This window comes from Rhinolophus ferrumequinum, chromosome 5 (assembly GCF_004115265.2).
Source record: "Rhinolophus ferrumequinum isolate MPI-CBG mRhiFer1 chromosome 5, mRhiFer1_v1.p, whole genome shotgun sequence".
Taxonomy (NCBI): domain Eukaryota; kingdom Metazoa; phylum Chordata; class Mammalia; order Chiroptera; family Rhinolophidae; genus Rhinolophus; species Rhinolophus ferrumequinum.
Genome location: NC_046288.1, coordinates 12952660 through 12965406, shown reverse-complemented (window position 1 = coordinate 12965406; position 12747 = coordinate 12952660). Strand labels below are relative to the sequence as shown.

The window sequence follows — 12747 nt, the reverse complement described above, 5'->3', positions numbered from 1 at the left end:
ATTTGTATTTAATTGGGGGGGACACAGGGAAAGTACAGGGCTTTGCCCAGATGTAAAGTCAGTGCACATTTAAGTGATGAGTGTGAGGTCGTACATCAAGTCCAAAGAAGCTATAGGGTTAGGATTGGGAATCCTGGAGCTGGACCTAATACTCCCTCCCCTAGACGGTGCGCTTTGCCCCATTTCCATAAAGTCATCTGTTAATAGACTGACCTAACAGGCCACTGAAGATGTGCTGGTGAGCCCTAAATGGCACACATGCATAGTCTTTAAATACTCTGAAAACATTCATGAAATACATGTAAAGATGACAAATTTCCTTTTCTCAACTGTCTCCCAGCAGTAGATGGATATCTCAAATTGGCGTTTCAGGAAAATATGTGCACATTTTAAAAACTGATGTCTTTATTTGCATTGAGAATGATGACAGACGGGCAGAGCACTAGTTTAAGGATGCAAATGAACTGTTTCTGCTTGATGCCATCACATTACAGACAGACATATGCGCAGCCTCTTGTCATACATATATATAACTTCTGCCACAGACTTCCATGCATAACCTTTATAAAGTGTATAAGGTAATAATTGAACTCATCTCTTCTGTCTGTTATACTTTTCTAGTGTTCTCCAAAAGCAATGTAAACTGTGCATTTTGCTCTTTCATAGCATATCATCCTATTATTTTGAAGTTCAACATTTTAGCAATTTCACCATTAAGTATGAGCCTATAAAATTTCACCTAGCACCAAAGAAGACAGACAATAGCATAAACTGTCTCATTTCTATTGACTTTTGTCCGCGTCTTCAGGTTTTGTATGTGTTTTATTGAAATATGTTATACTTTAAATTCTCTCACTCTCAATTCTTATACAGTCAAACCTGGACTTGAACTTGGGAGCATTGGTTCTACTCAATTCTCACTCCCGTTTTCATGATTTTCTGTTTGTTCTATTCTGCCATCTGATCTAGAGTCGCCTGGCACTGCCAGCGTTCCGCTGAGAGTTCAGAACTCTTGGCGACGTTCCCAGTTTTTCTCCCAGTCAGGTAAAAATGCATACTGGGTAGCATTATTTCTTTCGTGCAAAAATCCATGTTGTGGGCAACCAATAATATCTGGTATTTTTCTTCATTTCTGATTTCAGAAGAAAAAAATGCTTGTTTCTGGCACACAGTTAGCAAAGAGCTGGTTCTTTGATATCAGTACCAGTTATACTAAAATTGGAAGAAAATTCACAGAATTTTACTTTGATTTTGAAAATCCAAGGAAATAATAATATTCATCTTTCTTTATTGTCCTCTTTTTTCTTTTTAAAATAAAGATTAGAAGCACTTACCAGGAACTGGTAATGGTTCTCTTGTTAACTGTGTCACTCTCTTTATTTCCTGGATATCTGGCCTCTCTCTGTATGATACTTCTCCAAGTCAGACAGTGAGGGAACTGTCAATCAAGCCAGAATACAAGGTGCATTAAAAACCAGCACTAATAGGAATAAATTTTGCTTCCTATAGTCTAGTACCTGTTGCTAATTGATGTGATCAATCATATTATACTGGTCATAACCTCTTTTGGTGATGGGTACAAACTGCTTCAGGGGTCTGCTTTATTATGATTTTCTAATGCTCTGGCTTACAACAAAAAAAGTGGTTTGAAGCTGACATAGGAACCCACTCCACTGAGAGGATCAAAGAGAAATACAGTAAGAAGCTACTCACATTGTCATCGTTTTCTTTCTTTCTTTCTGTACAGTGGATTCTCCAAGCAGTGAAAAGTCACCTGTAACCACACCTGTAAGTAACTCATTTTAAGGAAAAGGATCGTGCATTTAGTGTGATTTTAATTTATAAGGTATTTGATTTGCTTAAAGGTATTTATAAGGTATTTTGATTCAACCAAAAATGGCTCCAAATGATTGTAAAAGAATAATTGAAAGTCATGTGTAATGCTGTCAGGTGAATTATAAAGAAAGACTTGGGTTATCATTATGTGGACTTGTGATCATGCCTGGAAACAAAATGGTGAGTCAGGAAAGTAAAACCTAAAAGAAGCAATTAAACTGAATGTGACAATAGGAATTAGTATTAAAATATGCATCTTCTGTAGACATTCAAAACCACTTCTTAAAATGAGGACAATACTTCAACATAGTGTACTTTTGGCCATAGGGCCCAGCCTGGACTCTCCTTCTGGGAGACCTAAGCTATCTTTGTTATACCCCTTGTCACAATCAGCATCTTAAATAATAGTATCTGTACATTTCGTTTTCAATTTTTTATTTCAATGAAATAAAGCATTTGCTAATTAAAATGTCAAGACGTGACACTGTGGAAATTCCTTGCTGCTGAATTTTATCTGAACAGCCTCTGCAGACCTGACTCCTATATACGTGAACTGGATATTTCCAGTGCTGGGCCTGCCACCCTTCTTCACCCTCTGAAATTCCCACTGGATTTGTAGACTTCCTGTGTAGCACAATCAACTGTAACATTTCCCCTGAGCCCCGTGGGTGCAGCCATATAATCATTGGTACACCTTTGATTCCAGATTTATTAACCATATGATCCCAAAGGTATTGTATGACATCTCTGAACCTTGTCTTCCTTGACTATACAATAAGAAGATAATGCCTTCCTTTCAGGATGCTGTGAGCCTTAATTGAAATAATTATTCAGAAGCCTCTAGCACAGTGCCTGATACATGAAAGAATCCTCCCCGGTGGCTAATCTAAGAGACACACCATAGCCAATCCCAATTCTTCTCTCTAAGTAAATGGTCTCCTTTGGGAATTCCTGAGTGCCAGTGCAGAATGGAGTAGGGACCCATCATATCACACAGCCCTCACTGTCTTCCAGAAGTAGCAACCATCTGTGGAGGCTGCTTCGGCCAATATTGGGAATCTTGAGTTTCCTGGGAAGCTGAGTATACCCGTGGTGGATGGGAACCCCCTGAAGGACCACAAAGCAGGCATTCACGGCACAGATCTGAAGAGTAGAGCCTAACCCATTGATTTCCATTTTAAATTACATGGGAACAACAATGGCATGTAACCCTGGGAAGGGGTGGAGAGGAAGGGCATCCTAAAAAGATACGTTCTCATTTCTGGTTTATGGAAAATGGAGCAAGAGACAAATTAATGACCTATGTAAGTGAATTCTCTGAAAATGCCCACCCAAATTTGACACTCTTTCAGTGATAAATAGCCCTTCATAAAATAGAAAAGTAAAAGAAACGTAAAAATAAGAGAAGATTGAAGAGGAAGTAAGCATTCGATTATGCTGACCTCAATAGACCCAGGCCATTTTTGGTCAGACTTGGACTGGCCTTAAGCCGTAGGGTCAGGGTCTATGAAGGGGAGAAAAGCAGCTGCCTTACCCAGTAATGAAGTCCATTCATTTATTCAGCAAACATTTACTGAAGGCCTAAAAATGCAAGGTCTTGGGATATGTTGGGGGATAAAGGGCCCTCCGTGCTCTTGAGGAACCCCTAAGCTAAAGGAAGGTACAGATACGTAAATGGATAAATTATAGAACAAAGTGGGATAAATGCTCTCCATTCCAACTTCCTCCAGCACCTTTTATATCTCTTTTATAACAGTTATCCCACTGTCTTCTGGTGATCATTTATATATTGTTCACCCCCCATACCTCCACACCCCCATACCCCCAGCCTGCCACACACACGCTGAGTTAGTTACAAACTCCACAATGCTGGGACTCTCAGCCCTCTGGTATCCCCACCTGGTCCCTATAAAGTGCTCAGCAAATAATAGCCAAGGAGCACAATCACTGTCCTTTCCCTCTTGTTTATTACGCTAGTATATTCTTCATCTTCCTCTGAAAGATGCTCACTTGTTTTTCTCTCTTGCTTTTTAATAAATATTCTCTGTTTTCTTCTGAGCTGAGTCCTCCTCTCCTACACCTCCTCCTCCTATCTGCTTACTCCTCACTTGACTTATTCTTACGATTACTACCTAGTAAAATCTGAAAACAAAAGATTTGTTTGTTTGTAGTTGTTGCTCTTGTTTTCCTACTAGTGGACTTTCCCCATCAGGCTTCCTATGGCCATATTCACATAACCACACCCTTTTCCCTCAAAAGACAAAGAAGGGCCATGCTCCTGAGAGAGATTCTGCATATTTCAACTGCTTGGAAGTCTTCAGAAAATGCTGGGTGGAGCCAACATCCAACAGTATTCATCCAACAGAATTTCCCACCTCCGATTCACACTTAGATGACATTTTCTGGTCATCCAAGAAAATTTGGGAAACTTTAGATTAGATGCAATTAAATAGTATTCCCCTTGCATAATTTGTCCCAAGAATGGCATATAGGGAATACATTTCCACACCTTATTAGCCCCCCTTTCTTTGACTTTTTGTGGGCATCATGGCCATCCCAACCATTTGCAATAACCACAGCAAGACTACCAACTGAGGCCCACATTTCATATGTCCAAATATTTTAAAGTTATAAATATTTATAAAGTTTTAAATCAAGCAACACCCATGACCGCGCCTGCATTCTCAGCCTGGAGATGCTTCGCTGGGCCAACCCCAAGGGTCATGCACCCTGGTGGTAGCCCAGGTCTTTGGGGGGCGGGGCAGAAGGTGGACAGAGGTGGGTATCTTGGGGAGTAACTGGGCCCATCTAAACCTGGAACTGGACTGGCCCTGTCCTTTTCCCAGGCAGCCAGGGAGGATAGATTCTGCCTACTCCCAACCCCACAGTTGGGAGTAGCCACAGGCTCTCCCCCTTCTCCCTAACTCTCCCACCCTTGACTCATTTTTTCTCTCAAGATCCCCAGGCAGTTCTAAGTGTCTCCCAAGACTACCCCAACAGAGGGAAGTTAGGAAACACAATTATTGGGGAACCTGGTTGCCTTGACACCTTCTCTAGGTGATGGGGTAGGCTAATTTAAACATAGCAAGCCCCCCCTTTGATGGTTTCCCAGGGACCGGCTATAATTCTTCTTCCCTTCCCCCACCCCCTGACTCTCTCAGTCTCATAATCTGTGCCCTGGATGCCCACTTTGGCTCATGCATCCTTCTCCCATTATTCCTGTTGTCTCACTTGGTTCCCAAGCTCATAAAAAAAAGCCTTTCTTAAAAGAAAAAAAAAGCTTTGGGTTTGAATGTTTGTTATGTGAGTCCCAGGGCAAGGATTCCTCTTTGTCTGGATCTCAAGTGACTCTGGAGGGCATTGCTGAGTTAAATAAGCCACTATAGAGAAAGCTGGTGTGGAAAAGCAATAGCAATACAAAAGATTACCTAGTTCTATAGTGCAGCAAACATCACTGCTTACAAAATGCAGTTCTGCTGAAATAAGCATCCCCATTTGCTTGGATCCAGGATCAATATGCAGAATGAGTATCTAACGCTCCAGAGCGTGAATACATTACAGAAATCACTTCTAAAAGAAATGAAGCAAAAGCCTTCTCATGCCAGAGGCTAATTACTTCGTGTTTTCATTAGTTCCAAAAACATTCACAGAATCATATCAGCCTCTTGGAAGTAAACCAAAGAAGGACGAAGATTAAAAAGTGGTTTCTGCCAACAAAGAGAACCTTTAGCTATGTGAAGGCGTCTGCTTCTACACGTCCATTCGGGTTCCAGGTCGTAGGCTAATGTGACCCTTGTCCTGGTCTGGCCTTGAGGACATGGCTCAAATCTGATCATGCTTTTATTTTCTAAGCAGTTTAAGTTCTGGGCGTGGGACCCGGAAGAGGAGCGCCGGCGACAGGAAAAATGGCAACAGGAGCAGGAACGTTTGCTCCAGGTAGGACTTGGTTTGCTGACTTTTTTTTTTTCTTTTATATGATGCCTTCCCAACTTCTGTTGTATTAAATAGACTTTTAGCACAGGAAACGCATGGAATCAGATTCTTCCCAGAAGCCAGTGAGTCTAAGTTAGTTCATTTTGTGCCTGTGTGACACAATGCCCTGTCTAATTCCTTCTACCTGAAGTTACACAGATGAACACAAGAAAAAGGCATTTCACTTAAAAAAAAAAACTCAAAAAACTCTCCAAGTATCGATCAACTCTTAAGGGCCAACCCAACCATTCATCACCTCCTTAGTTGCCCATCACATTTCAGTCCAAGCAGCACTGGGAATGAATTATCAAAAAGTGTTTTGATAGTATATGTGTGAAATAAAATTTGGCCTGGGTCTTGTTCATTAAGTAGAAATGTTTGCTCTATCTTTGAGTAAAAGCTGCTAATTTTAAATTGTCGAAAAATTCTGGGAGTAAATTTATCATGTTCCTACTTGTTTCATGCCAGTTTTGTGGAGTAACGGGGCTTCAGAAAATAACCTAATAACCTTAGATACTAATATGTGCTGAATACTTGGGAAGTGCCAGTTTAATTCTCATAAAATTCTTCAAAGTATGTCTTATAAGCCCCAGTTGTCAATTGAAGAAACTAAGGCTCAAAAAAGTTAAATTAATTGCTCAAGATGACAAAGCTAACAAGGGTTGAGCCTGGTTTCAAATGCAAGCCTGGATGACTTTAAAACTCAGGTTTTTTCCCACTATACTCCAAATACTACTAATTTTACCAAAAAAAAAAAAAACATAAAGGAAACAAATTTTAAATCTCATTAATTTATGGCATTCTGCTGCTATGTAGACAGCAATGCTTAATGCAAATTTATTTTACTTTTGAAAAAATCTTTTTGTTCTAATCCTTTTGCCTGAATTCCCACGGACGGGGAATAGGGGTCAGTTTAAATAGCCAACCACTTGTAATGTGGCTTTAGATCTGACAGTTAAGTCTGACACTTTTCAGAATTGCATAGAGGTAAACCTTCAATATCAAAATGTTAATAAGAACCAGGCTCAGCAAAGTCGCAGAGCTGCTGGGACTTTTAGGTCCATTGGGTGATCGCAAACTAGCCCTGGCCATCTGCTATTCTCTTAGAAATCTGATGCCCATTTCCCAGCTAACTGGTGAACAGCCAAGAGTTAGAAATTCCACCAAGTACAGACAACAGGCACGAGTGCTTCCCGGGGTGCCACTCTCTTTTACACCCTGAAATGTGGCATGGTTAGAGGTGCAGGCACATATATTGTTTGTTCCTGTCCCACCAAATTGTTACCCAATGTGGGAGCACTGTGGGCTGAGGGCTTTGGGGCAAGGCATTGGTGGGAAGCAGAGGGTGGCGGGTTGGGGGCGGGGGAGGGGGGTAGCACAGACATTTTACTCCCTGCAAGGTATGTGTCGGGAAGAAAGGGCGGTGGGTTGGGGTGGGGGTAGCACAGATGTACATCTTTCACTCCCTGCATTACCATTACTAATTCATCCTCTCAGGGAGGGGAGCACGTCATGCGAGCCCCTGGAACCAATAGAACTACAAAGCTTGGCTTGTTTTTCAGCTTTTATGAAGTGTTGAGGTCTGTTTTCCCTATTCTGAAAAGCCCCCTGAAGTCCCTCTCTAAAATTTTATAATATTCGGTTTTGATAACAAAATTCTTACCTGGAATTAAAAGCCTGCCATGGGTTGACCAACCGTGGTTTTGCCAGAGCATTCATAAGAACGCCAGGCTCCAGACAATCCCAATAAAGCCCTTTTGCTCCTAAGATAATGACATAACAAATAATACCTGGAGGAAATCTCAGTGCCTTCCCCAGAAAGACAGAAGCACAGACTTGTGTTAGCCTCAGAGAGAGGACTGACAATAGTCAGCCTGTTACTTGACTGTGTGAGGTACACTTCACTGACTCCTTTGTCTCTGTCACGTCAGGGATGCCATTTCCAGCTCATCTGGGTGTCGGTTCCCATTTCAGGCCTTACTTTTCATCTCCATTTATTCATTTCTGCGAGTCAGCTATCAGGGACTCTAGTCATATTTTTGAAGCCATTCTTACTCAAAGTATTTTATTTTTTTCCCCCATAAGTGGTGATTAGTGTTGTATTGTTTCTGAAAACAATAATGGCAGTTCTGATATTGAAACCTTCTAATGGGCTGTTTAAAAGCTACTCTTAATTCAGAAGTTACTTAAAGCTAGGAAGATTCCATTTTGGGAGCATGGCTACAAGCAAACAGTAATTCGGCTGCTCATCTAATTATCATCTTGTCCACTTTGGACCTTTCTGCAAGGTTTTTTACCTTGTATTAAACTCTCCCAACAGCAACGTAGTTCTATTAGTGGAATGACAAAACTCATCTCTGAAGGACCCAGTGAAAGCTAACTATGCTTTAGCCAAGTTAAGGAAGATTTTAGAATCTTTCAATCTTTTCATCTCTTCTTTTTCCGTAAACAAATGTCTACTCATATATTTGAAGAGCAATTCTATAAAACACCAACAGCAGAAAATACTGTTTTCCATTGGATTTTTAGGTTCCTAACATGTTTGAGTACCACAAAATAGTGTTCCCCTTGTGTTGCATGAATGGATCAGATTCGGGATGTTACAAGAAGATAACCTGATAACATATTGTACACGGTGGTTTGGAAGTGGGGAAGAGTCCCAATGATGCATGCAGGGGTTCGTTCGTAACAATTTATGGAAATTCCATAACAGGAGAGATACCAGAAGGAGCAGGACAAGCTGAAAGAAGAGTGGGAAAAGGCCCAAAAGGAGGTGGAAGAGGAAGAACGCAGATACTATGAGGAGGTAGGAAATTCCCAAGAAAGATCTTGACCTTGTAGTCCTAATTCCTCAGTCTACTGTGTTTCCCTGAAAATAAGACCTAGCTGGACCATGTGTCTAATGTATCTTTTACAGCAAAAATTAATATAAGACCTGATCTTATTTTACTATAAGACTGGGTATGATATGATATGATATATGATATATGATATGATATGATATGATATGATATGATATGATATGATGTAATACCGGGTCTTATATAAATTTTTGCTCCGAAAGACACATTAGAGCTGATTGTCCGGCTAGATCTTATTTTCGGGGAAACAGGGTATCAGCCCTTTTTGAGTCTGTGGTATGTGTATGCATTGGCTGTGTTCTCTTACAACACAGCCTATAAACCTCTTTAAAAGAGTCATATTCAATAGGTTCTAAAAGACCATAATTCCCCCAAATTTAGTTTGTGGTAAGTGTGTGTTGAGTCATGATCAAGGGAGACAATATAATTGTATCTGTTCTGTAGTCAGAGTCAGATTCTTGATTTATTTTAGAGAGATGACATGAAAGTATCTATTTGTGTGTCTATCTAAAGCAAGCATGTTTGGTAGTACTGAATTCGTTTTTATGAGGATAATTTTGATATCAAAGCCAAATGAATCCTGACCACTGCATTCACTATATGGTACCAAAGAGATTTGGAGGGAAGGAGAATTTGGTTTTGTTTGTTTCTTTTCTTTTCTTTTTTTTTAGATGAACAAACCAGACCACATTAGAGAATTTGAAGGAAGCCATTATATGTATATTATATAAAATCTTTTTATGATTAATATTGTTGTGAATTTTATCTTCAACTATAATTTTTGTGCATAATCTGATCCCTAATAGCATTTCTAATTAGACTTCTTGAATCACATTAACTAATTAATTTGCAAAGACTTTTGTTTTTCTATTAAATTAAATGCTAATGTGTAAATCATTGCCCATTGAGAGTATTGTCTGATTTATGTGTACTTTTAGAAAATAAGACCTTTTTTTAATGCCTTGCTTGTTTGCGTATAATCCTGATGGGGTTTTTCCCAAAGTTTCTTAATAAAATTTTTCTCTTGGCAAATAATGGATTTTGAATTTTTTTTACTTTCATTAATTCCTGTCTTTCCTTTTAGGAACGTAAAATAATTGAAGACACTGTGGTTCCATTTACTATTTCTTCAAGTTCTGCAGACCAGCTGTCTACATCCTCCTCTGTGACTGAGGGCAGTGGAACAGTGGTGAGACCATAAATTAAAAACAATTTGTGAAATAAATAAACCTAAATAGAAGTACAAGACCACAAGACCAAGTTTTGCACCAGTTTAAATCTAGGACTGGCTATTTCCCTAGAATCATGTCAGCTACTACAGGCCATTGTCACTGCCATAGAGTCATTTCCCAAGAAGCAGTCAAGTCACTACTGAGGCCATATCTGCCCCCACAGGCTGGCAAGGCCCGATTAGTGAGCCATGTGCTGGAATGTCCTTCTTAGTGCCCTTCATTCATTCATTCAACAGATACGTATTCCTCTGTGCCATGACATGCATCTCTTTGCACTGGATGGTAACAGCAGGATGCCAACAATAGGCCTTCCACCAGCCTCCATAAGAGTTGCTTCTAACCCATTCTTAAAATTCCACATGATGGGGTGGCCAGTTACCTCAGTTGGTTAGAACGCGGTGCTGATGTTGCCAGTTCGATCCCCGCATGGGCCACTGTGAGCTGTGCCCTCCTTAAAAAAAAAAAAAAAAAAAAAAAAAATCCACATAAAATTTGCATGTGTCTTCAAGGTTTGGAGAGAGCCCAGAAAGCCTACTCCACCTCCATAGCTCCCAAATAAGGTCATGGGGGTAGTGGACAGAAGTCATACCAAGACCGGGATAGTCTATAACGGGATAGTCTATAAATTTATGTTTAACATTTAAACATAAATAACTGGTGGGCACTAGAAAGCCATATGTCCTGAAATGAGCAGTCCTGTGACTGTTTAATTTCAAAAGGTGGGTTTTCTAACCTATTCCATTTTATGATAAATTTTGAGAGAGATCTAGCTTGCACGTTTATTTCAAATCTTGGGAACTCAGTTACTATTCAGTTAATTTGGACAACTGTTCTTTAAATTCTTGAAAAACAGCTTCAAATATCCCATAGCCAGAGATGAGTGTTCTCGGTGTGTTTAAAATTACATTCAAGATTATCCTTGTTTTCCCTCATTAGAATAAGATGGACCTGGAAAACTGTCGAGAAGAACAAGAGACAAGACAAAAGAAACCATTCCAGGGGGACAACAATGACTTATTGGTTAAGACTAGGGAAAGTGATCCACTGGAGGAAAAGGGCAGGTATGAAGCGTACCAGGCTATCTGTCTAAATGCGTAAAACCAGGCCCTGCCTACTCACTCCCAGGAAGGCTCCTCATTGCTAATGCAAATGGTATTCGGTTTTGAAATGATCATTCCAGTAACACATTACATATTGCTCAAACACAGTCTAATAACTCTGAAGTCAGCGTCCTTACGCTGTTGAATATAAATAGCCTTATTTTTAAATAGGCAAAACCTTTTTTAAAATAAGGGGAGACAGTATAGATCATCAAAGGAGCATGTTGTCAATTCAAAGCCCCAAACTTAAGTATCACTCACCCGAAATGGTTAATGTATCTGCAGGGACAGAGATTGAAATGATGCCCCGGGGTCCCACTAACTGTGGTTTTACTGTGGACCTGTACTTTACTACTGGTATCCTCCGAGCTGTGAGAAGCCACATTTACTCCGGGTGCTAATATCAAGGACAATCAACAAATCAATTGGTTGTGCATAATCATCCCACCCATGGGTTCCAGCATGTTCCATTGGGAGATCACAACACGGCCCCCAGAAATCAGCATCCAGAGCTAGCTAAGACGAGAGATGAATGGGCTGTAGTGGGTTTACTCATGCCACCTAACGTAGAAGGGACCCGCAGAAACCCAGGAGGCTGGCAGTGCTCTGCCAGCAGCAAGTTCTTTGTAAGACAGATGTTTGCCTCTGGGGCTCTGAGATACCAGACCGATAGTGATAAGTGCATGCTGGACCAGCCTACATGCACGACCTGGAGATACGAAAGCCTATCTAAGTGTCATTTTCAAAGACGGGTCAATTTGAAAGGTTGACTGAGAGCTGAGCTCTTCTGGTGGGATTAGCTCTGAGAATCCTCCTCCGCTCATCAGCTAGAAGACTGGATGAACTGTAGGACACAGGAGCTCGGCAGAGCTCTTAGACTGGCACATCTGTTTCCAGTTGACACGGTTTAAAAGGACTTTCCAGTTTTATGAAATGAAAACCACTCGTCAGGAATATTTGAATACCACTGATAAGCATTTTATGTGAATTTTTGCTAACTCCCCAGACAGTCCGTATTGTCACCAGAAACTTTTTAAAATCTCTTCCATTTCTCCTTCCTTTGCACACAGAAGCTACTGAAAGGCCAGTGGATTACCATGGGCTGCCAAAGTCCCATGTGGCCCAAATGATTTCTACAATTAAGTCCTCTCTTATGAAAATCTGGGAGAGTCCAGTTAGCTCTGGAATCCCTTGAAATTAATTATTAGACTGAATGGCCTTGTGGATAGGGAGGTGGGGAGGACATCAGAAATGATGGTTTCTTGAGCTTGTTAAATTGATAGATAATAAAAATGAGTAGCATTTTAGAGTAGATTAAATCTAGTTTAAAATAAAATGAATAAATAAACGTTTTGTTTGCTCCATTTACTTTTCCATATTGAAATTAGTACTTCCATACCCTAAGGGATGAAATCAATAACTTTAGTTCAGTTGCTTTTATCTCTGTTCTGAAATATATATTTTTACTTATTTTAACAGCCTAACTCCTGAGGCCTTGACTGATTCTGAGAACCCTGTATCAAAAAGAACCCATCAGGATGGTCAGCTGGATAACGAAGCCGGGGCCCCACATGGTGGGATGAACCCACAGCTAGTTCAGGGTAAGGATGGAGAAGACCATTCCCAATGTTTAAACTACTGTGAGCCACCTCCTCTCATTCTCGTAGTAGATATGACCTCTGCTGGCTGCAAGCTTCTCTTCTAGCTTATGCTACATAGCACAGTGAATAAACTCCTATGTACTAC

General features: G+C 40.4%; 1 protein-coding gene across 7 annotated transcripts in view; it reads left to right on the top strand.

Annotated features, from left to right (window-relative positions):
- The window catches only part of LIMCH1 (LIM and calponin homology domains 1), a 342837-nt gene that overhangs the window by 314913 nt on the left and 15177 nt on the right, over positions 1-12747 (top strand). For 6 of the 7 annotated variants that reach the window (XM_033105725.1, XM_033105729.1, XM_033105728.1 and 3 more), the window contains 6 exons: positions 1748-1788; positions 5692-5772; positions 8522-8614; positions 9754-9858; positions 10838-10962; positions 12481-12602. In XM_033105725.1, the coding sequence (XP_032961616.1) occupies positions 1748-1788; positions 5692-5772; positions 8522-8614; positions 9754-9858; positions 10838-10962; positions 12481-12602 (567 nt within the window). Of the gene's footprint in view, positions 1-1747; positions 1789-5688; positions 5773-8521; positions 8615-9753; positions 9859-10837; positions 10963-12480; positions 12603-12747 lie in introns of all 7 variants that reach the window. The other variant, XM_033105730.1, reaches the window with a different exon arrangement.